Source organism: Equus przewalskii, chromosome 5, assembly GCF_037783145.1.
Source record: "Equus przewalskii isolate Varuska chromosome 5, EquPr2, whole genome shotgun sequence".
Lineage (NCBI taxonomy): Eukaryota > Metazoa > Chordata > Mammalia > Perissodactyla > Equidae > Equus > Equus przewalskii.
This window is the reverse complement of record NC_091835.1, coordinates 48479922-48504271: the sequence shown is the minus strand read 5'-3', so window position 1 is coordinate 48504271 and position 24350 is coordinate 48479922. Positions and strand designations below refer to the sequence as shown.

The following is a 24350-nucleotide window of genomic DNA, read 5'->3' as shown; positions in this document are numbered from 1 at the left end:
ATGTATAAATAAGTGGAAGGATGAAGAGAACTGCCTCTGGAAACTCCTGTTCAGAGGTAGAGCGATGGTAAGGACTCTTGACGGAAAGAGCAAAATAGTTTCTTCAAGATACAGCCTTGTAGAAGAGTGATAGACTCTGGAAACTAAGAAAGCTAATTTCCCACCCCATACAGAATGGCATAGGTCTGAGAGCATCAACAAATATTCTCTTGACCAACTGCAAAGAGCTAAAGAGAGCTGTCATGCGGGTCACTAGGTTGAGGGATAGCCATTCTCTCCAGAAACTTCACATGATTTGAGTACAACAGAGACTATGAAGGGTGGCATAGAGACCACTCTGGTTGTCCAGGTGTTCAAAAAAAAAATGCAATTGTTTTCTGTGAATGGCACATCTATTTTGTACCAGGCAAGTACTAATCACTTTCATGTATATTATCTTGCTTAAGTTTTACAAAACCCTAACAGGCAGTTATTATTTGTATTTTTAAAATGGGAAAATTGAGACTGAATTAGATTAAATAACCCATACCACATCACTTCACTAAGAATGGGCAGAGACAAGATTCAAGGTCTGTATGCTCCCCTACAAGGTTGCTTCTCTAAAGTAAGATGTGGGTTTAGCATTTTTAATATTTCTCTGAGACATTCAAATTCAAAGGAGATGACAGATTTTGGTTACAATGACAGTTTCCATGCCATAAGTACTGTCAGCTCTTCCACAACAAAACGATAATTCCCTTCCCATAGTTATGCTTGAAAATCAAATTATCTTAGTTTGAAACACTATCAATAACTCATCTGATTAAACAAGCCAATCTCCTCAGATTATTTAATGAATGAACATACCCGTGATAGGAGACAGTTAGTCCTGCCACATCAGAATTTTCACAGCCCAATGCAAACAGGGACAGGAATAGGAGGTACCCAAAGACAGATGATCCCAAGTAGAGTTTTGCGGCTCCACACACACTGATTCTGAATTTCTTCATAACAATCCCCCCAGAGAATATGCCAAGGGCCACTGCAGGTATGTTGATGAGCCCTGAGGAACAAGAAAAGTATAACATTTTGTGAATCTCTAAAAGAAATCTGAGTGTACTCACACAAACTTCCTAAGAGATTATACAAAACTATGCAACAGGTTCTGACATATGGACTACTCGGTCATTTTAAGTTTCAGGAATAGTCAGTTGCTATCATCTGTTGACACATATCAAGAGATTTTGGTGGGTGTCTGGGTTATAGACTAATGATAGAACAACTGACAGACTCAGAGTTCTGCCTAACACAATGTCTAGCACAGGGTTTGAAATTAAAATACACTGAATGAAAAAATGAATCAGTGTCTTTCTAGCCTAATCCCAAGATTAACAGGTACAATCAGAGGGCAGCTAGGTGACTGTTAATGTTCTTTAATGTTGTGCTTAGAAGAATAATAGGTACATGGAACACAGGAAATAAAAAAACACTCTTGGTTCTACTTTCTGGCACAAACAACATTTGTTTCTAATGACCTGGCCTCTTAGCCTCTTAGTTTGGTATCTTTCTTAACAACAACAATGTATTATTAGACTACTTTTATATTTATTATTTGCTTATGATGTACTAGCCACTCAGCTAAGCATTTGATATATTATCTATCACATTTACTCTTCACCACACCCTTAGGAGGTAAGCATATTAGTATCTTAATTTCAGAGGACAATTTGTTCATGGTCCTATTTCGTAAGTGGTAAAACAAGATTTGAATCCAGAGAGTCTCACGTCAAGTCCCATGTTTTCAATAACTACGTTATACTGCCTCTCCTTCAACGAGATTGGGAGACAGCATTCTTGATAAATAGATGTGCAACCTCACTAGTATTCAAATAAATGTGACTTAAAAACAACACCAAGAAGAGGTCCAACAAAGTGGTTGAGAGCTTGGATTCCAGAGACCTAACTGCCTGGGTTTGGATCTCAGTTCTACACTTAATAGCTGGGCAAGTGCAGGTAATTTTCTGAACTTTTCTAAACCTGTCTCCTTATCTACGATGTGGAGCTAGTAAAAGTGTTGTTGAAGTTATTAAGTGACATGAGAAGTTCTTAACACAATATCTGGCACAAAAATATCATTCAATTAAGTTATTATTAGCATTTCGATCTGTGAGATTTACAAAGATGAAAATATTGGGTGGAGGAGTGGAACACCTCTGTGTCAGGAAAGATGGAGAAAGAGGCTCTTTGGTGCCCTGTTGTTTGGATTGTGAATTGGTAAATAACTCTAGAGAAAAGTAAGTTGGCATTCAACAATAAACAACTTCTCTGCTAATTAGAATTTATTCCTCATATTGTCTACCCATCAATCACTGATGTCCATGATAATAATTCATTTCTTCCAAATAATAAAAGGGCTGAAGCTTGTAGAAACTCTGGCCAACAGAGAATGTTCAAATATGAGCTAAGTATCTGCACTGGTGAACAAGCACAAGCATCCACATCTCCGACTCACAACCCAATGTGACAGTGTTAAATAAAACCTGAAAACTCTGACATCTAGTGATAATGAGATGTAAGCTAACTTCCTTTCTTCTTTCCTTTCCTTTTCTTCCTTTCTTTCCTTTCCTTCTTCTTTCCTTCTTTTTGTCTTTCCTTCCTTCTTTCTTCTCTTCCTTCCTTCCTTCCATCCGTTCGTTCTTTTTCTTTCTTTCTTCCTTCCTTCCTTTCTTTCTTTCTTTGCCTTTCTGTCTGTCTTTCTTTCCTTTTTAGATGTATATATCTAGTCTCCTAAGCTTCATAGACTCTCAAATATCAGATATATAATGATCTTTGGCTTGCTATTACATCACTTTATTTTAAAAATATTTTCATTATATATTAATAGATGATAAGAAAAGAGAATTTTGTTTCATCTCTTTCGACTTGACTATACATTCATATTAAAATGATCACATCAGAAATCAGCCCACCTTGAAGGGGGCATGATCACGAAATTAACAAAATTGAAAAAGAGGAGATGCTAGTTTTGCTTCTCCAGCTAAACTGAGGTTTGTGGGTGTGGCAAGTGGCAGGAATGTTTGGCCTTGAAGAGCCAAACATCTGCTAAGAGACATCTGATTATTATTTTTCTTTTTAAAAAAGAGCAGATAATAGAAAATATAAAAAATCTGGCTACTGATGACCCAAGTTAATAAATGCTAATATTTTCTCCCAATTTTTCCAAGTTTTAAAATATGGAAATACATAAAACTGATTCTCTCTGTTGCGCTTCTATCTTCCTTCCCAAGAACAAAGTGCTGCCATGGATTTGATGGGCATTATTTAATCCCTATTTGTACACACACATACGCATAGCACTTGACTTTGAATTCCTTCTCAGAGACCTGAGACTAACACAAAAAGAGCACAGGATCCTATTCTCTCTCTCAATTCTATCCCCAAAAGCAGTTTATGCAAAAAATATCTTCTGAAAACCAGGCTCTGAACTGAAACCTTTAGAGAACGTGCTTAGAATTTCATTTTATTTTGTAAAGTACCAATAGAATCTGGGACATAAGGAGTCAGAGCTTCAAGGATATCCTCCATCTTGTAGCTCCACACTCTGCTGGATTCCATTAACCGCTCCCCCCACAACCCCGCAGTCTGGCCTAGAAGAGCCTGAAAATCAAAATGGGGTTGTTCTAGGGGTATTGCTCCCTTTAACTGAGGATTGATTAAAAATAGGAGTATCCTCTCCTGATTGACCTCCTTTTGGAGGCCTGTGTTCTCCTGAAACTTCCAGCAAGTTTCATGTTCTTTTGCCTCCAGGCCTTTCCACACAAGATACTTGCTTTGTCTGAGACAATGTCCTCCCAAACTTCCACCCCAGTTCCCCCACTTTCCTCTTTTGACACCTCCTTATCCTTTTGCTCTTGATTTAGGAATCATCATCTTCCCCTAGAGAATTCTTTCTGACTTCAAGATTAGGTTTGTTCTCCCAGAGTACTCTGGGCTTCCCCTAATGAGAGCTCTTATCACAGCCTCCACTAGCCATGTGGTGCCTCCAGGGGACCCATCTGGCACCAGGGTGCACAACTTGGTCATCAGAAACCTCTTTCCCCACTCAGCCCGAGGCCCCTGTGCAGGGTTCCATATGGCAGCAGCCTTGGTACTTAACGTGATTACCTGTTAGCTTGTCTGGTTCCCACTTCACCCTCCAATCTAACCTTCAAGGCAAGAACTATGTACACCATCAAATCCTCTGTTCCTTGCATAGACAGTTTTCTATAAAAATGTGTTAATGAATTAATTTATTCATTTACAGTCATGCGTCGCTTAACCACAGGCTATGTTCTGAGAAATGCATCATTAGGTTTCACTGTTGTGTGAACATGATAGAGTGTACTTACACAAACCTAGATGGTGTGTATGGTACAAATCCTATGAGACCACCATCGTAAATGCAGTCCATCATTGACTGAAATGTTAATATGTAGCACATGACTGCATAACATCTCTCCTGGATGTCTTACTCTCTTATTTTAAGATAGCTAAATTATAACATGATTCAAAAAAGATTAGTAGTACATTTCAAATATATTGTCGGCTTAGCTCGCCCTTTCAAATTCCCTAGGACTGATAAATTGTCCATGCTGGGCCAAGCTGGTGGTGAATTTCCTGAGCATCAGATGAGATGTGCTTCTTGCCTCCCAAAGCGTCTTTTCTTTCTTCTTGGGTATTTTTAAGTCATTTAATGAGGTAGAAATTTCACCCTGATTTCTTCATTACATTCCTTTTCCATTCACACCATAAAATGTGTTGATATTAAAATGTTTACCATCTAAATATTCCAAAGGGAAATATTATCTGTAATTTATGCGAGCACCGGCAATTTGTTTCAATTTATTTTATATATTTTCTTTTCAATTTAATCCGCATATTTACCCAAATACCAGGAAAGCTGAGAGAAATTTAAGAGCAATTTATTATTATTATATATGACATTATTGTTAATTATTTTTATTATTTCAGCACACTGGCTCAAATTAAAAACCATATTCTTTATTACTGTCCTAAACAAGGGTTTGGAGTGATGTGCAAAATGTTTCGAGATGGTCAGCACAATTGTAATGTAAGCTGGCAACTTTGGTTCCCATACAGACGCATGCCAGTCTTTGCCGTTAGGATGAAACAGTAAGGAGTTATAATAATACTACTTTGCAATGTTTTTAGAACCTCTTTCCCAGTGAAATAAAAGTCCATTTTATATCATGGACCTTCACAATCTTACTCCAATGCTGGCAGAAATAAGTATTAAGTTCTGAATTTTACAGAGAGATGCAAGGAAAAATTTACACACTCACATAGTCAATTGAGTGCAAAAAAGTAAAATTAGCCATCCTTTTGGGGCATAATAAAAGGTTTTTTTCCTCACAAATTAAGATTGTTTTCCATATCCTCACAGATCTTTGATATAGCTTAACTTAATTCTAGAACACATTATAATATAATTACTAAATTTGCCATGCTAGTTAGTGACAAAAAAATAATACTTTCTATTATAATCACCTTTCCCAAAATAATTCTCTTAATTTTTCCTTATTTGTCTGTATAACATCTCCAAGAATTTAGAATGATGGTTATTGCTGTTAATGATAGTCAATGTTGATGTATCTTGGGTACTAGATACTGTCTTATTTAATAAAAGATTTCCAAGGCATTAAGCAAAATTACTAAATAACTGCAATCTGTGTATTAAGAAGGAAAGGAAAAGATCATTTGCATATAACTTCATAGTGATAGGAGAAGCTTAAATGGAAATTTCTACTGTCTATCCAAACTTCTTTAAGTGGAAATTGCAATGAAAATTTTCTTTAAAAAGCCTATACTTTTAAAAAAGCAAATTTATTTCACCGCATATTTCCTACTTCCTAAATTTGAAACATTCTGTTTATTCTTCTTTAATTTTCTTTGCAAAATTAAAGTAATTAACATGAGAAAATGCTATTTCTAAACTTTAGAAAGGATGTGGCCAACATATAAAAACATGTTCAGCAAAATAAATTGCCATTGTAACAGGCCTGGAACACCCAGGGAAGTTTCTGTTTATTCTTTCCTCCACGTCATATCAAATGCCTTCTCTGAAAGTAGAAGGGAACAGGCCTTCTTTGTGCCTCTCCCATATTTTATCACAGAAAGGGTCATTCTCACATAGCCCAAAGCAAAAAATAAAGGAGAAAAGAGAGTGGGAGAAGAAAAGAAGGAAGAAGAGATGGAAGTGAGAAAATATTACTTATTGAATGACAGCGATGTGCATTTATGATGCATTTTGTATGTCTTATTTCATCTTCATTTCAACCTAATGAGGCATTTATTTTCACCACTCTACAGATAATCAAAATAAGTATTAGGGATGTTGAATAACTTACCCACTTCCCTTACTATGTTGCATCCCATACTTACTAATGTGAAACCAAGACAGATTCGGGAAAGGATCCCAGTTATAACGATGTGAATTTACTAGACACGATTACTTATCTCTAACAAAAGTACTTAAATTATCTATAGACATAACAAGTCAGAAACTATGAGGAATTAGAGTTTTAGACAACCTTTGATGGATGGCTAAAAAAATCCTGATGATGAATTTGTTTGGATCTTAGAGTCCATTTGAGTAACAGAGAAGGGTCAGGGATTAAAAAAACATCAGCCAGCCACAGTTCAAAAGATAATTATTAGTTGGATTCTTCCTATCAGTTTTCCATAAATAATTATGGAAAAAGGTAAATAATTTCCAGTGAAGAAACGTAACTCAGAAACTCAGGGGAAATAATTTTATTCCTGGCTACGTCATAATGTATGCATGTATGATACATATATCTAATATTGGGTAGGCCATTAAATCTCTCAGAATTTCATGTTCTTTCATTTGTGCTAACTCACCTTAACAATAATTTTATACGCAAAATGTATTTCATTTATCTACTTAATAAATAATGATTACATACAATTTCATTTCTATTATGAGTACCTTCCTCCAAATAATGCTCTTAATTTTACTTCATGAAATAAACTTTTCAATTTGAAATAAAAAATACTTATTATTCTAGTGAGAGAAAAATCAAATGCCCAAAAATCTCTAAATGTGATGTACATGTTGAATAATGAGGAATAAACACATACTTAAAAGTGTGTCCCCTCACTACAATTCATGGGGAAAAGATAGTATTTTCATTTTGATAAATGAACCCTGACCTTTTCTTCACATTATACAAAAAAAAATTTGAAATGAATTATAATCTAAATGTTAAAGTTAAAACAATTAAGCTACTAGGACAATATTAGGAAAACATTTTCATAACCTTAGGGTTTGACAAAGATTTCTTAAAACAGGTTCAAACAGCACTAATGAAAAAGGAAAAAATTGAAAATTGGACTTAATTAAAATTAGGAAGATCACTATTAGGAGAGCGAAAAGACAACTTGAAGTCTTAGAAAATATTTTCAATATGTATAGTCAATAAAGAACTTGTATCAAGAAAAATACACAGTACGCCTACATACAAATCAACAAGAAAAAGACTAAGCATCCAATAAAAATGGGCAAAATGCTTGAACGGAGTTAATAAAAGAGAATGTTGAAATGACCAATAAGCCTGAGGAAAACTGCTCAACATCTTTAGTCACCAGGTAAATGCAAATTAAGCCACAATAAGATAATACTACACCCCATAAGAATGATTGCAATGAAAAAGATTAACAATACCAAATGTTATAAGGGTGTGAAGCAACTGGAACGTTCTTACACTTCTAATGGGAGTATAAATTTGCACAACCCTTTTGTAAAACGTTTTGGCAATATCTACTGGATCTAAACATACGTACTTCTCATCATCCAGCAATTCTACTCCAGGATATAGCCAAGAATAACAAGTGAATCTATCCACCAAAAAACAGGTAGAATGGTCATTCAGAGTTATTTATAACAACCCAAAGCAAAAAACAACTCAAAGTCTATCAACAAGAAAATATATCAATTGTGGTATATCCATGTAATAGGATATTACGCAGCAATGAAAAAGAACAAACCACTGCTACACACAACAACATGAATGAATCTTATAGATTTCACTTTGATTGAAATAAGCTAAATACAAAAAAGTATGTAACCTTATTCCATTTTATATAAAGCTCAAACACAGGCAAGACTGATATATGATGGTAGAGTTCAGAATAGCTATTAGTTTGGGGATGAATATTGAGTGGAGGAAGATATGAGGGAGCCTTCTAGGATATTGAAATATGCTATATGTGGTCAGGATGATGGTCACTACACAGATATATACATAAGGAAGCCTTTATCCAGCTAAGCTACACATTTAAGGCGTGTAGACTTAACTGTGGTTATAAATTAAATCCCAAGAAACACAAAGGAAATTTTAAAATACAATAAAAAGAATGTCTCTTAAACTTTCATTCCTCATCCGTTCTTCTTAAAGTAAGTACAAGCACTGACTGGCATGGATGGGTCGTTGGTGAAAAAAACCCTGAAATAACTCTTCAGGTCAACCATTAAACCATACAATTAAATTAATTTGAACTAATTAATATTGAAAGTAAAAGTTCAGTGGTAGAGCCTTAATATTTAGCACTTAGGGGATGAATATTCTAAATAAAGAGTCCATTAGATTTGCATCTTCTGAGTGTCCATTATCCAGAGTTGTTACAGGAAAATTATATCTCCTAAAATATGCTCAACGGTTTTTTTACCCTGAGGTCTCTTTCAGAGATAGATACATAGAGCAGTTCTTTAAATATTTTAGGAAGAAGAAATGGTTTTAAACCATTGCAGTCTCCTATCATAAAGGAGCATATCTAAAGGAATAAAATACAATTTATGCCTTGTAACAGTGGCGTTAGATGACATCTTCATGGACCAGCGGAGCTAATTCTGCTTTTTAAAGTATCCGATTACTTCCAGGGTGCTGTTCACGTACTTGCTCATTCTGCTTTTTCTTCTTGCTTTTCTTTGTCCTTGAATCTCTTTCTGATTATTGACTGTACTGCTATGATAGAAACACGGCCCTTTTCAATAACTCAAATGCCAGGGGTCAGAAAGTCTTTTGAGTCTGACCAAATACAAACTTTGTTTTGCAAGGAACACCTTTTAACCTGTCTAAACATTCACTTTTTATAATCCTAGAAACCGTTCAGGTAAAATGCCACCGTGATGAGGTTTTGACTACACTTGAAAGACAAAGATCCCATATTAACAATCTCCGAATAAAATGCACACCTGATCAATGTGATATTCTTGTGGTCACTCACCCATAGTTGTGAGTAATTTTTGCTATGACGTTATACCACAGACTATCTAAATATTGTACTCTAGTAGATTTTTTACTCACTTTTTGACTTCATATCTAAAATAGCATAAATTACCTTCAGTCCAAATATTGGAACAACTTTCTCTAAAATTACTAAGGGTTAACAAGATGTAGCTAAGAGAGTACCTATTAGAAAGCATGAAGGACAGATAAGCATACCAATAACAAAGTTGGCCTTCGAAGATGACTGTCCGTACTGTTGCTCAATGTACTTCGGCTTGTATGTCACCATGCCAAATAAAGAATTGAACTGAATGGTGCTTGCACACAAATATAAGAAGTACACCGGATTTCCAAAAAGATTCTTCAGTGATGGAAGAAAATCTACAAGAGAAAAATAACATGGAGTATTCAAAGGCAGTGTCACACTTGGCAGAAGAGACAGCCTTGGCAGCAGGGTTTAGATGACTGAGTCCCATTGTCATAGGTATTAGGAGCATCTACAGTGTGATACACATACACAGTATGGATATTAAACCATTGGCACAAATCAAGGCTGAGATCCGGCCAGGTTCAGATCCAGACATAGACACTGATTTCTACAGGCATAAAATCAAGATGACAGTTAGACGTATAAGTCAGACAGGAACAGATTCCTCTAACCGATGTGGGTAAATGACAAGAAGGATGAGAATACCCCCTCACTACTGAGATGGGAGTCATAGGCAGGACTTCAAGAACTTGTTTTCTGGTCTCTCTTCTTCAGACTTGGGTCATGGTCACAGGGAAAGGAATATGTAAGTTATTTCCATTTAATGTATAAACTTTAGTATAAGAAACCAGCTTTGGCATTCTCCCTTCTTCCGATGCATCCAAACAGAAAGGTGAAGATTTTCTGTAAACATAAATATTGCTTGCTAGGGAAGTGGGGAGAGGGATCAAGCTTTCTCATGGCCACCCATTTGCGCGTGGAGAGAATTCACTAGAATATGTCCGCCTGTCTATCCCACACCACACTCACTCCCTTGGTCATTGATGGGAGACATGCACAGGTACACTTTCCTCCAATAGGTGGATCTCATTTGTTTAAAGCCACAAGCCCTGAAGATTCACTCTTCTTTTCTGTCCACCTAGACTGATAGGAAGCAGCAGTCCCAGGTAGGGGTGGTTACAAGGTCAACTGAGGAGATGCGAGTGTGGAGATGTCAGTAAGGAAAGTCACCAAGTCTGGGTCAGGTTCTTTCACCAGTTTTCCAATAATAAAGCTGACTTTCTCATCTCTACTTCTGCTTCCCCTATAGTTTCTTAATTTTTTTCTGAATACATGAGTGGAGGAGAGAGGTACTATTTATAGATCCCCTATAAAGTCTCAACAGGAAAACTGGAAGTGCTTCAAAATCACGGACAATCTGGCTCACCTCTTGCCATTTCCATTATTTTTGCTTTTTCTCCATGGGGTGTTCGGTAGTCTGTGTGATCATCCATAATAAACGTGGATTTCTCAGAGGAGGAACTAGAATCCTCTCTACTCCGGGGTCTCGGTAGACTCTTGGGCAAACACCAGAAAGGGACAGCTGCGAGAAGGCTGATGATTCCTGCTATTAGATAACCCAGCCACCAGGCACCAACCCACTGGGGGTCCTTTGGGGTAATGGTTATGTGATCTGAAAAAGACAGAGGATGGCCAAATAGCAAATACAGCAAAGCTGATATGTTGAAATAAGCCTCTGTTTTAAAAAGAATCCTAGCATTAGCTCTATCACATTATAAAAATACCTAATAATTCACACATGATAACTTTTTAAAAATCTGAACATTATTATTATCCTGCTTTTTTGAAGCAAGCTGTTTTGAAAGAAGGTGTTTCTGGAGCATGATGCTTTCTTCTTTCGTTCCTTAGATTGAAGTATAGAGTCTAAATACTGGAAGGGGTCTCACTCTACTCTAGGCTTCTGCAGAGGGACCTCTGAACCCGTAGCAGGAGGAAAGAATCATGTGAGGAGATTTATGAAGGCTTGAAAGCTTCTGCCAGCTATCCCACATCCGAACCACTTTCATCTGATTGACATATTGAACGTCTGTTTCAGATTTTACCTGGAGAAAGAGTTATGCCCTACACCATCTGGCCCAAATCTAGTCTGAATCACTCAGAATGTTATTTACTAAGTGATAGTTAATAATACTTCAGAGTTATTCTAGATCTGAAGCAAGATTTGTATATGCAAATAAAACGTCAGTATCTTATTCACCATAAAAACTTTATTTTTGACACTACTTCTTATTTAACTAAAAGATAAATACTGAAAAAGTTTTTTGAACCAAATCACATGGGTTTTTTCTATATAAGAATCTACAAAAGATATTACAATACGTTAGCTCTACCACACTATATGAGAACAACAAAATAAACTCATGTCCTTTGATATCTTGGCTCAATTGTCACTCCATTGTACTCAGTAAAATGTTTATACTAGTTTATCACTGCATCTTCATTGTTTCCTTGTAGCAATTTTCTTCTGTACCACTCATCACACCTACACTTTCTTATCTATATCAGTCTCCAAGACTGGATTTTAAACTTCAAGAAGCCAAAGAACTCAACTGTTCAACCGCAGTAGAACAGCACTGGGGATAGAGTACATGTGAAATAAATTTTGGAGGTTAATGAATGAATGAATGAACAAAATTTTTGAAATGTGTTCTGCAGTTTATTTCATTAAAAAAGAACAATTAGTGCAAGAGTTTTGCATTCTATTTTAACACACGATGATTTTGAAACGCAATTCCAGAATTTTAAAAAATGAAACAAGTTTTCTTGTTTCTGACTGCTTTCTTGGACTTCTTTTTTAAAAAAATGGAAGAATGGGGGCTGGCTCCGTGGCCGAGTGGTTAAGGCCGCGCGCTCTGCTGCAGGCAGCCCAGTGTTTCGTTGGTTCGAATCCTGGGCGCGGACATGGCACTGCTCAGCAAACCATGCTGAGGCAGCGTCCCACATGCCACAACTAGAAGGACCCACAACGAAGAATATACAACTATGTACTGGGGGTGCTTTGAGAGAAAAAGGAAAAAATAAAATCTTAAAAAAAAAAAAACCGGAAGAATGCTATCTACTTCTAGGGGGTCCATTTCACAAGGAAAGTAACAAATTAATAGCCATGGAAAGATGAGGTCCCCCACTTATTCCCTACACAAGGATTCTCCCAGGAGGAAAGCTGTCTCACAAAAATATGCCTCCACCTAAAATAGATTCGTACAGCAAAAAGGGAATTTGGGTTGCCAGAAGACTTTCACTCCTTGGTCTTTCTGGCAAGTCTACAAATATGTAATCAATTGATGTGACTGCAATAATGTTGATACACCTGAAACCAACAAGAGCCAACAAGTAGCCACAGTTTTTAGTCTTAACTCCACTGAAATGTGTTTGAACTGGCAAACCAGAAGTGAAACAGACACATTTGAATAACAAATCATGGGTCATCCAGTTCTAATCACTGCCTATTTTTCATATTCCATTTATTAATTTGTTTGATGATTATATCAATAATAAGTTTTCCATGGACTATTTTCATTTTGTGAACGATCACCATCCTGTCATTTTATAAAAAGGCAATTTGATATTTTCTACATCATCCCCATTAAAAAAATTACAGCAACTAAAATAAATGAATAAATAAAAATAAATTCCCTTACCTAGGTTTACAAAGCCAATGTCAACATACAGTTTGGCACATAAGGAGCCTAACAGGAAGCCAAAGATTGGTCCTATAACTGCAACCGTCTGCACACACCCTGCACCAAAAAGAAAAAAAAAAAGAAAGCGTGCCATTTCTTAGCTGTGTAAATTAACAAAATTTTTAACAAGAAATGTGAGTGAGATCCAATAGTAGCAGAAAATATTTCCTCAACTCTTTACTTAAGTGTGCTTATTTTGTCAGTTTTTCAACCTCGTTGAATCAGGAAATAAGTCCTTCCCAGCTTTGGAAATTTTAAGTCATGAATTACCTCTTAGTAAAAACATAACAGCGGACTCTGAAGAAGTTAATTCTCCCAGATGGAGCAAACTATTCCCAAGGATTAGATTCCTCCCAGTGATAAAAATCAGAATTGCACTATTTTGACAGTCTTTCAAAACTTTTCATCGTTGGTTAAGGATAAGACTCGTTTTGACATTAAAATTGACTTCTTCCACCTTAGTGAAAAAGTGCATGCGTTCAGAGCTTCTTTGGGACCATTTGTGAGAGAAGCAACTATGCAGGTCCCCGGATGCAGCCAGCAAAGGAGCTAGACTTGGGAGAGGGGAGAGGTGCTCTCTGGAACATTCTTGACCAACCTGGGTGGCTTTAACAGGTAAGTGGAGCAGATTGCCTAAAGGACCCTGTCTCTAGTAACCAGAAATGGAGATCTTTCTGCAAAGTATCTCCCATCTGCCTTGCATTTCACCACAGAAATTCAACACACACATCCCTGGGAGATTAATTTAAATGAACTGAAGGAGTAAACTGGAGCAGTTACCAGATCCTTTTCAGAATAGAAGAGAGGCAGAAGGGAGTACACAGGCTCTGAGCTCCTGGACAGGAAGCAGACACCTAGACACCTGCACACTCTCCTGGCTGCAAGCTTTCCTCTGTCCCCAGAGTAAGTGCCTAGCACATGTGCTGGAGCTTCTGTTCCAGTTCCAGTTCCTGATTTATGCTGCAGTTTCCCATTAGAGCAGGTGCCCTGTTTTTAATTAACTAACTTTTAATGCTTGGATATAATCAGAGCCCTCCGGAGTTCAGCATGCATAGCCAGGGAAGAACTATACAGCGGACCAAGATATAGCACCCATCGATGAATTTACATCTTGTCCTCTGTCCCTGAAGGCTAGGCCCTCAAAAGATCAGAACCCCAAGAAATCAAGACTGATGTGTGAAACAGAGAACAGGTTTAGTTTCCAGGACATAAGAGGCACTTCATATATGCTGTTTATATGCACCTGACCTTGGGGTTTGCCTTTGCTATGTTTTGGTTTTTGTGATTTTTAGCTGCTGTTCTATCCACTGGGACCTGTTCCAGGCACAGGATAGCCTCAGGCATTGATTTCATCCTTACATTTTTCTTTATCCACTCATACCTGCTATTGAGATCCCAGAATTCCTTGTTGCCTATCGCTCATAGGAAAAAGACGCTTTAAATAATCAGGGCTTATAAAATGGAAAATAGTTTCTAGGGGGTCTGGAAACAAATTTAAAAAAAATATATATATATTATATTTATATATATATAAACACTTAAGTGCTTCAGCAGTACAGTAGCTCAATAAAAAGAATCTGTGAAATCTGATGTCTATGAAGATACTTGCACGAGGTCATACATCATTGCAGCTGAGCTCACAGGGACTTTTTTCAATCATAGTTCGTTCTTTCCCTAATTCAATAGGTCCTTCTAGTGAGGTTTCTTCATTATCAAAAACCTCAGTGTGGACTTCAGATATGCGTGAACTGAATAACGGTGTTGGATGTGAAGTATAAAACCTCCCAAACCCTATTTAGTTTAGAGTGGCATTGAGAAAACCAGGTACCCTGCTTCCGAAGAAGATGAGCGAGGTGAGCATTACCAATATAGAAGGCCGCATTGTCTTCACTGGCGAAATCATCAAGGTAGGCGATGCCTAGAGGCTGAATGGGAGTTTCTCCAATTCCACGAAGAAGGTTCCCCAGGAAAACATAAACCCACATGGAGGAGCTGGCGTCAATTTCACATTCTTGAAATGAAAGCAAACAAGAGGATTGAAATCGGATCACTAACAAAGCTAAATATTTATTCTGCTTTTCTACAAGTTGTCCTAAAATTGGATTAGAATGCAGAAGCGAGATTCACAATAGACATAATTTGATAGGAGTTTGAGCAAGATTGGAAAATATTTTGTAACTTCAATACTCGAGACAGTGTAAATCCCCCGGGGCCTTGGACCAAGGAACTCTCCTGCTTCTCCTTCCTGTTCCCTTACTTCTTATTTCCTCTCTTCTTTTTATTTTCATCCTTACACTGAGTTTTTTGAATTCCTACACTCCAATAACATTCAATATCCTGTCTGGGACAAAAGACAAAATTTTGAACAAAGGCTTTTCTTACCTTAATCTTTAAACTCTTCTATTTTTTCAGTAGAAATCACTTATAATTTTGTTGCTGACCAAGTTTTATGTGAAGTTCAAAATTTTATATGGATCATACTTCAATTTTGGGCCACATTGCCTTCAGTTACAATTGCTTATCAGGGAATAACCATTTTTAGGGCTCTTGTTTAGGAAACAAATTATTCAAAAATGTAAAACCCTATATGCTTTAGTAGTATAACTATCCCAAGAAAAAGAACCTTTTAACAGTATTTTTAGACTGAAATTCAAAGCTAACGATTTTAAAATGCTTTCAGAAAAGTCATGTCTTAATATGATCCTGTGTAGTAGGATAATTACTCCCGTATTATAAATGAAATGTACTTTGCAGAGTCTAGTCACTTTAATAAAAGTGATAATACTAATAACCTCCAACAGCCACCACTTCTGAATGCTCCCTTTCTGCTGGGCACTAAGTTAAGTCGCTTTCAGGCATTTTAAAATTGAATTCTCCTAATAATCCTATGAAGTATGAGTGATTTTTACCTATTAGTAACCTTTAAAGTAACTTTCTTTTTTTTTTTTTGAGGAAGATTAGCCCTGAGCTAACTACTGCCAGTCCTCCTCTTTTCTGCTGAGGAAGCCTGGCCCTGAGCTAACATCCATGCCCATCTTCCTCTACTTTATATGTGGGACGCCCACCACAGCATGGCACGCCAAGCGGTGCCATGTCCTCACCCAGGATCCAAACCGGCGAACCCTGGGCCGCTGAGAAGCAGAATGTGCGAACTTAATCGCTGCGCCACCGAGCAGGCCCCTAAAGTAACTTTGGAAGGTACAGTATGGGTTGTGAAGAATTGGGGCGGGTGCTTTTGTGTAGATGAGTCAGACTGTGTAACAGAAAAGCCTGCTCTGCAGTCTTGTTGCTTCTAGTCCTGATTCTGCCTCTTCCGGAAATGTAGCCAAGTAACCATGGATTTTTCACTTATCTTCTTTGGATTTCTGTTCCACTTCCAAAAATATAATGTGAATTCCTTTTCCAAAAATTGATTGTGATGTCAGTTCTAGCCCTAACATTTGTGCGAGTCTAAGGAGCTTGTTGGTAGAGGAATCTCGTTGTAGATAAGCGTGGACACCTTAGATCTGCACTTTCCAATACAGCAGCCACAAGCCACATGTGGCTATCTAAATAAATTAAAATTATATAAAATTAAAAATTCAGTTCCTTAGTCACACTACCTGTATTTCAAGTACTCAATAGTCACATGTGGCAAGTGGCTCTTGTACTGGACAGCACAGATATAGCATTTCCACCATCACAGAGAGTTCTGTTGAACAGCTCTGTTCTGGAGTGTTGTGGGGGAAATGGGAGATATGTGTGGAGCATTGTTGAGAAGAGTCCTATATTTACCCCCCTATCATCTTTAGGATGGGGCTGTGTCCGCTGTACCTAAGTCTACACATGTCTATGACTTTAAGGGAGCAGGACCTCATTTAAAGAAAAGAAAAGAATTGAGTTGTGAGTCTGTACCTGCCTAATAACTTGTTTCTCTACATTAAAAACATTTTCATCCCCTGTCTCTAAACCCAATGTTTCTTTTTAACATCAAAGGTTTAAATATTTCCTAATTAGTAGTATTGTCATTGATATCATGTCTTTTCCCTGATTGTCAAAAATAAAAATAAAATATCTTCAATGACTGTGCATTGTGTACAGATGAAAGTGCAAAGTCTTTAGCTCTGCTTCTTGCCTCTTTCTGTGGACCTGAATTAAACTTATTATCTGTTATATCCTTACATAAACAAGCCCTAGGTTCTCATCCACTCATTTATACACGTCCTCCTGAATGTGTCTATTATCGTTTTTCGCTCTCCTCTTCAAAAATACTTTTCTTCTTCTTTTCATACAGCAGGACAGGGTAAACTTTTTACATGTTTGTGTCCTCTCCTTTTCTCCTCTCATATTTCTATACTTCTTTTAATCCTCTGGTCTCTCCCTTTATTCAAACAGCCAGACCTCTACTGTTCATTGGCTAGGAAAAGAACATCTCAAAAGAAAGCATTAATGAGGATATTAGGAGAGTGAAAAGGCTTCATAGCATAGACAAAAGATTTGGATGGATAGCAAGTATAAAAATGAAACCTGCCGATATGGAAAGTGATTCCCCAGGCTAGGAGTAGGCAGTAAGACTGGGGAGAAGGCGGGGAGGAAGTGTGGGCATATTGATGCTGAAAGGCTGTGGAGAGAGATTTGAGCTCTTGCCTGTGCAGCATCCCAGAGACATGGCAAACACCTGTGGATAGCTTCGTGGATTCCATGAGTGAGGAGAACTTGTGCCCCCATGGCCAGGTAGAGCCCAGGGAGGTAGCAAGACCCCAAAGACGAGATGGCTGCACAGTATAGCTAAGCATCCCTGCCTTTGGCTCCTCAGAGGGTTTCTGATGTCCAAAGTAACACAAAAGAGATGATTCTCATGTTCTCCAGGGTGCCTCATACATAGCATATGCATCAGCCATATGGAATCAAGACATTCTAACAAAATTCCCTGCATCCTATCTTGTCTGGAAAATAGAATTATTTTCATGTTTCCAAGATTGTCACTTCTGCATCAGAGAGAGCTGCTGTGCTAAAAAGGACACGAATGTGGACATAAGATGACCCCAAAGTGACATGTATGACAAAACACTGGGGTCAGATGGATTTTAAATATCTAAGTTGACCAGGAACCGATAACACCAATTGCCCTCCTCCCACAACTTGCCCCTTTTCTATTACATAAGCTCCCTAGAATGTAAGCAAGCCCTGGGAAAAAGAGTGGAGGTTAGGGACAAATTGAGATAAAGATTTTTTTTCATCCTGATGAAAAGGGGCTGAACACAGAAATTAAATTGAGTTTTAGGGGAAAAATATATTTCTTTCAAATCTGAGCAATGGACTGAGATTTATATGTGCTAAACTAGTTTTACCTTGATTTCATGGCCTATCTTATTTGGAACCACTAGAAGATTCTCTCAATCACCAGCAATTAATGTTCCTTCTTTCCATAAGATTTTATTGTCTGCATATTTTCTTAGGATCTCATCATATACTGCCTTATATTCTAAGAATTTGTATGGCACTCCAATATCTCAATTTAAGTAGGAAAGCTTTCGACAGCAAAAGCATATAGATATTTTTGTCCACATTAAAGCACATATAAAGTCTTTTTTTTAAAAAAAAAAAAAGCTTGCTTATTCAAGTAAAGTAAAAAAAAATCATCTTACCATTATTTATTTTGGATTGTGATTTTTCCATAACTGAGACTGGTAATTGATTATTTGACTCCAGGAGACATGGAGAGATGCTGAGAGTGGAATTGGAGAAAGGAGAATACCTTTCATATCTGTACCTGTATAAAAAAAAGGTTTTCTTTACTACAGACTCATTTAACATCATGCTGACAATGTTACATATGCGCTACAGGACTCGCTATGTATCTGTTTGCGTTTACAGCTCTCCTTGAATCTGAATCATGAAACCAAGCCAGCACTTAACAGCAGAGTTTTCTGAAGAGCTAACCAGACGATCTGGTTCATAGGTATTACACCATATCCGAACCAGTCAATTACCCAGCGCAGTGAAAGAAGATAAAAGTTAAGAATTATTCATAGAGGCTCATTTTTTTTTTCTTTTTATTAATGTTATGATAGATTACAACCTTGTGAGATTTCAGTTGTACATTTTTGTTAGTCATGTTGTGGGTACACCACTTCCCCCTCTGTGCCCTCCCCCCACCCCCCCTTTTCCCTGGTAACCACCGATCAGATCTCCTTATCAATATACTAATTTCCACCTATGAGTGGAGTCATACTGAGTTCGTCTTTCTCTGACTGGCTTATTTCGCTTAACATAATACCCTCGAGGTCCATCCACGTTGTTGTGAATGGGCCAATTTTGTCTTTTTTTATGGCTGAGTAGTATTCCATTGTGTATATATACCACATCTTCTTTATCCAATCATCAGTTTCTGGGCATGTAGGCTGGTTCCACGTCTTGGCTATTGTAAATAATGCTGCGATGAACATAGGGGTGCAACGGACTCTTGAGATTTCTGATATCAGGTTCTTAGGGTAGATACCCAGTAATGGGATGGCTGGGTCATAGGGTATTTCTATTTTTAACTTTTTGAGAAATCTCCATACTGTTTTCCATAGTGGCTGTACCAGTTTGCATTCCCACCAACAGTGTATGAGGGTTCCTTTTTCTCCACAACCTCTCCAACATTTGTCACTCTTGGTTTTGGATGTTTTTGCCAATCTAACGGGTGTAAGGTGATATCTTAGTGTAGTTTTGATTTGCATTTCCCTGGTGATTAGCGATGATGAACATCTTTTCATATGTCTATTGGCCATATTCATATCTTCTTTTGAGAAATGTCTGTTCATGTCCTCTGCCCATTTTTTGATCGGGTTGTTTGTTTTTTTGTTGTTAAGCAGTGTGAGTTCTTTGTATATTATGGAGATTAACCCTTTGTCGGATAAGTGGCTTGTAAATATTTTTTCCCAACTAGTGAGCTGTTTTTTTGTTTCAATCCTGTTTTCCCTTGCCTTGAAGAAGCTCTTTAGTCTGATGAAGTCCCATTTGTTTATTCTTTCTATTGTTTCCCTCAACTGAGGAGTTACAGTGTCCGAAAAGATTCTTTTGAAACTGATGTCAAAGAGTGTACTGCCTATATTCTCTTCCAAAAGACTTATTGTCTCAGGCCTAATCTTTAGGTCTTTGATCCATTTTGAGTTTATTTTGGTGTTTGGTGAAAAAGAATGGTCAATTTTCAATCTTTTGCATGTGGCTGTCCAGTTTTCCCAGCACCATTTGTTGAAGAGACTTTCTTTACTCCATTGTAGGCCCTCTGCTCCTTTGTCGAAGATTAGCTGTCCATAGATGTGTGGTTTTATCTCTGGGCTTTCAATTCTGTTCCATTGATCTGTGGACCTGTTTTTGTACCAGTACCATGCTGTTTTGATCACTGTAGCTTTGTAGTATGTTTTGAAATTGGGGATTGTGATTCCGCCGGCTTTGTTTTTCTTGCTCAGGATTGCTTTAGCAATTCGCGGTCTTTTGTTGCCCCATATGAATTTTAGGATTGTTTGTTCAATATCTGTGAAGAATGTTCTTGGGATTCTGATTGGGATAGCATTGAATCTGTATATTGCTTTAGGTAGTATGGACATTTTAACTATGTTTATTCTTCCAATCCATGTGCACGGAATGTCTTTCCATCTCTTTATGTCATCGTCAATTTCTTTCAAGAAAGTCTTGTAGTTTTCATTGTATAGATCCTTCACTTCCTTGGTTAAGTTTATCCCAAGGTATTTTATTCTTTTCGTTGTGATTGTGAATGGGATTGAGTTCTTGAGTTCTTTTTCTGTTAGTTCATTGTTAGTGTATAGAAATGCTACTGATTTATGCACGTTAATTTTATACCCTGCTACTTTGCTGTAGTTGTTGATTATTTCTAATAGTTTTTCTGTGGATTCTTTGGGGTTTTCTATATATAAGATCATGTCGTCTGCAAACAATGAGAGTTTTACTTCTTCGTTACCTATTGGGGATTCCTTTTTTTCTTTTTCCTGCAGAATTGCTCTGGCCAGCACCTCCAGTACTATGTTGAATAGGAGTGGTGAAAGTGGGCACCCTTGTCTTGTTCCTGTCCTCAGAGGGATGGCTTTCAGTTTTTGTCCATTGAGTATGATGTTGGCTGTGGGTCTATCATATATGGCCTTTATTATGTTGAGCTACTTTCCTTCTATACCCATTTTACTGAGGGTTTTTATCATAAATGGGTGTTGGATCTTGTCGAATGCTTTCTCTGCATCTATTGAGATGATCATGTGGTTTTTGTTTTTCATTTTGTTGATGTAGTGTATCATGTTGATTGACTTGCGGATGTTGAACCATCCCTGTGCCCCTGGTATAAATCCCACTTGATCATGGTGTATAATCTTTTTGATGTATTGCTGTAATCGGTTTGCCAAAATTTTGTTAAGGATTTTTGCATCTATGTTCATCAGTGATATCGGCCTGTAGTTCTCCTTCTTTGTGTTGTCCTTGTCAGGTTTGGGGATCAGAGTGATGTTGGCTTCATAGAATGTGTTAGGGAGTTCTCCATCTTTCTCAATTTTCTGGAACAGTTTGAGGAGAATAGGTATTAAGTCTTCTTTGAATGTTTGGTAGAATTCTCCAGAGAAGCCGTCTGGTCCTGGACTCTTATTTTTGGGGAGGTTTTTGATTACCGTTTCTATTTCCTTACTTGTGATTGGCCTATTCAGATTCTCCATTTCTTCCTGATTCAGTTTGGGGAGATTGTAGGAGTCTAGGAATTTGTCCATTTCTTCCAGGTTGTTCAATTTGTTGGCATATAGTTTTTCATAGTATTCTCTTATGATCTCTTGTATTTCGTTGGTATCTGTTGTGATTTCTCCTCTGTCATTCCTAATTTTATTAATTTGCGATTTCTCTCTTCTTTTCTTGGTGAGTTTGGCTAGGGGTTTGTCAATTTTGTTAATTCTTTCGAAGAACCAACTCTTTGTTTCATTGATCCTTTCTATTGTCTTTTTTGTTTCAATATCGTTTATTTCTGCTCTTATTTTTAATATTTCCCTCCTTCTACTGACTCTGGGCTTTGTTTGTTCTTCTTTTTCTAGTTCTGTTAGGTGTCGTTTGAGGTTGCTTATGTGAGCTTTTTCTTGTTTAGTGAGGTGAGCCTGTATTGCGATGAATTTCCCTCTTAGGACTGCTTTTGCTGCATCCCAAATGATTTGGTATGTCGTGTTCTCATTTTCATTAGTCTCCAGATAAAATTTGATTTCTTCTTTAATTTCTTCAATGATCCATTGTTTGTCGAGAAGCGTGTTGTTTAGTCTCCACATTTTTGCACCTTTCTCTGCTTTTTTCTTGTAGTTGATTTCTAATTTAATAGCATTATGATCAGAAAAGATGCTTGATATTATTTCAACTCTCTTGTATTTATTGATGTTTGCTTTGGTTCCCAAAATATGGTCAATCCTTGAGAATGTTCCATGTGCACTTGAGAAGAATGTGTAACCTGCTGTTTTTGGATGAAGTGTTCTATATATATCTATTAAGTCCATCTGGTCTAATTTTTCATTTAATTCTATTATTTCCTTGTTGATTTTCTGTCTGGATGTTCTGTCCATTGGTGTTAATGGTGTGTTGAGGTCCCCTACTATTATTGTATTGTTGTTGATGTCTTCTTTTAGTTCTATTAAGAGTTGCTTTACAAATTTTGGTGCTCCTGTGTTGGGTGCGTATATATTTATAAGTGTTATGTCTTCTTGGTGGAGAGTCCCTTTTATCATTATATACTGTCCCTCTTTATCTTTCTTTATCTGTTTTGCTTTGAAATCTACCTTGTCTGATATTAGTATAGCGACACCTGCTTTCTTTTGTTCATTATTAGCTTGGAGTATTGTTCTCCATCCCTTCACTCTGAGTCTGTGTTTGTCTTTGGGGCTGAGGTGTGTTTCCTGGAGGCAACATATTGTTGCATCTTGTTCTTTGATCCATCCTGCCACTCTGTGTCTTTTGATTGGGGAGTTCAATCCATTTACATTTAGAGTGATTATTGAGATGTGGGGGCCTACCACTACCATTTTGTGTCTTGTTTTCCGGTTTTCTTCAGTTTCCTTTGTTTCTCGTCCCATGGTTTAATCTGTTCTGATGTAGAGCTGCTACTCTCTGTTGTTGTCCTTCTACTTATCTCCTCTGCTCTTGGTTTTGTAGCCCCTTTCCTTTTTTGGATTTTTCAGGAATGAGGGTTTTCCTGAGGAGTTCCTGAAGAGGAGGTTTTGTGGCAATGAACTCCCTTAATTTTTGTCTATCTGCGAAAGTTTTTATTTCTCCATCGTATTTGAAGGATATTTTCGCTGGGTAGAGAATTCTCGGCTGTAGATTTTTGTCCTTCAGATTTTTGAATATATCATTCCACTCTCTTCTAGCCTGTAAAGTTTCTGCTGAGAAATCTGCTGATAGCCTGATGGGGGTTCCTTTGTAGGTTAGTTTCTTTTGCCTGGCTGTCCTTAGTATTTTCTCCTTGTCGTTGACTTTTGCTAGCTTCACTACTATATGGTGTGGAGTTGGTCTTCTTGCATTTATAAAGTTTGGAGATCTATTGGCTTCTGTCACCTGAAGATCCATCTCCCTCACCAGATTTGGGAAGTTCTCAGCCATTATTTCTTTGAATAGGCTTTCTGCCCCTTTCTCCTTCTCTTCTCCCTCTGGTATACCTATAATCCTTACGTTGCATCTCCTAATTGTGTCTGATAATTCTCGGAGAGTTTCTTCATTTCTTTTTAGTCTTGCTTCTCTCTCCTCCTCTGCCTGCAGCAATTCTATATTGCCATCTTCCAAATTGCTAATTCTTTCCTCCATATTATCGGCCCTACTGTTCAGAGCATCTAGATTTTTCTTAATCTCCTCTATTGTGTTCTTCATTTCCAATATTTCTGTTTGGTTCTTCTTTATCGTATCAAACTCTTTTGTGACATAGCTCCTGAACTCGTTGAGTTGTCGGTCAGAATTCTCTCTTAACTCATTGAGAATTTTAATGATGGCTGTTTTGAAGTCATCATCATTTAGGTTATATATCTCATTTTCTTTGGGATTGTTTTCTGTGTATTTGTTACTTTCTTTCTGTTCTGGAGATTTAACGTATTTTTTCATATTGCTTGATGTTGTTGATTTGTGCCTCCGCATGGAGATAGAGTTTAGTTGCTCCTTTCACTTGTTTCAGCTGCTGCGGTGGGGGAGCAGCTGTTTATACTGCACCAACCAGGAACCCTGTCCGCAGTTGCTAACTGGGCCTGGGCCCCTCCTCGTAGCCACAGTGGCCCTTTGGATTCCCTCCTCTGCCGTGGGGGCCGTCACAGGGGGGCTTCAGGCTGCTGGTGCCTACTATTGCAGCCCACCTAG

At 37.5% G+C, this 24350-nt stretch overlaps 1 protein-coding gene across 14 annotated transcripts in view; it reads right to left on the bottom strand.

Moving 5' to 3' along the window:
- SLCO1C1 (solute carrier organic anion transporter family member 1C1) overlaps positions 1-24350 on the bottom strand; it is a 64655-nt gene that overhangs the window by 16259 nt on the left and 24046 nt on the right. For 8 of the 14 annotated variants that reach the window (XR_011540010.1, XR_011540009.1, XM_070619261.1 and 5 more), the window contains 6 exons: positions 18644-18768; positions 14881-15027; positions 12975-13073; positions 10703-10948; positions 9504-9668; positions 847-1042 (listed from right to left, as the gene is read on the bottom strand). Coding sequence is in view for 11 of the 14 variants with exons in the window: in XM_070619261.1 (XP_070475362.1) it covers positions 847-1042; positions 9504-9668; positions 10703-10948; positions 12975-13073; positions 14881-15027; positions 18644-18768 (978 nt within the window). In the remaining 3 variants the exon portion in view is untranslated. Of the gene's footprint in view, positions 1-846; positions 1043-9503; positions 9669-10702; positions 10949-12974; positions 13074-14844; positions 15028-18643; positions 18769-24350 lie in introns of all 14 variants that reach the window. The other 6 variants (XR_011540007.1, XM_070619255.1, XM_070619254.1 and 3 more) reach the window with 1 other exon arrangement.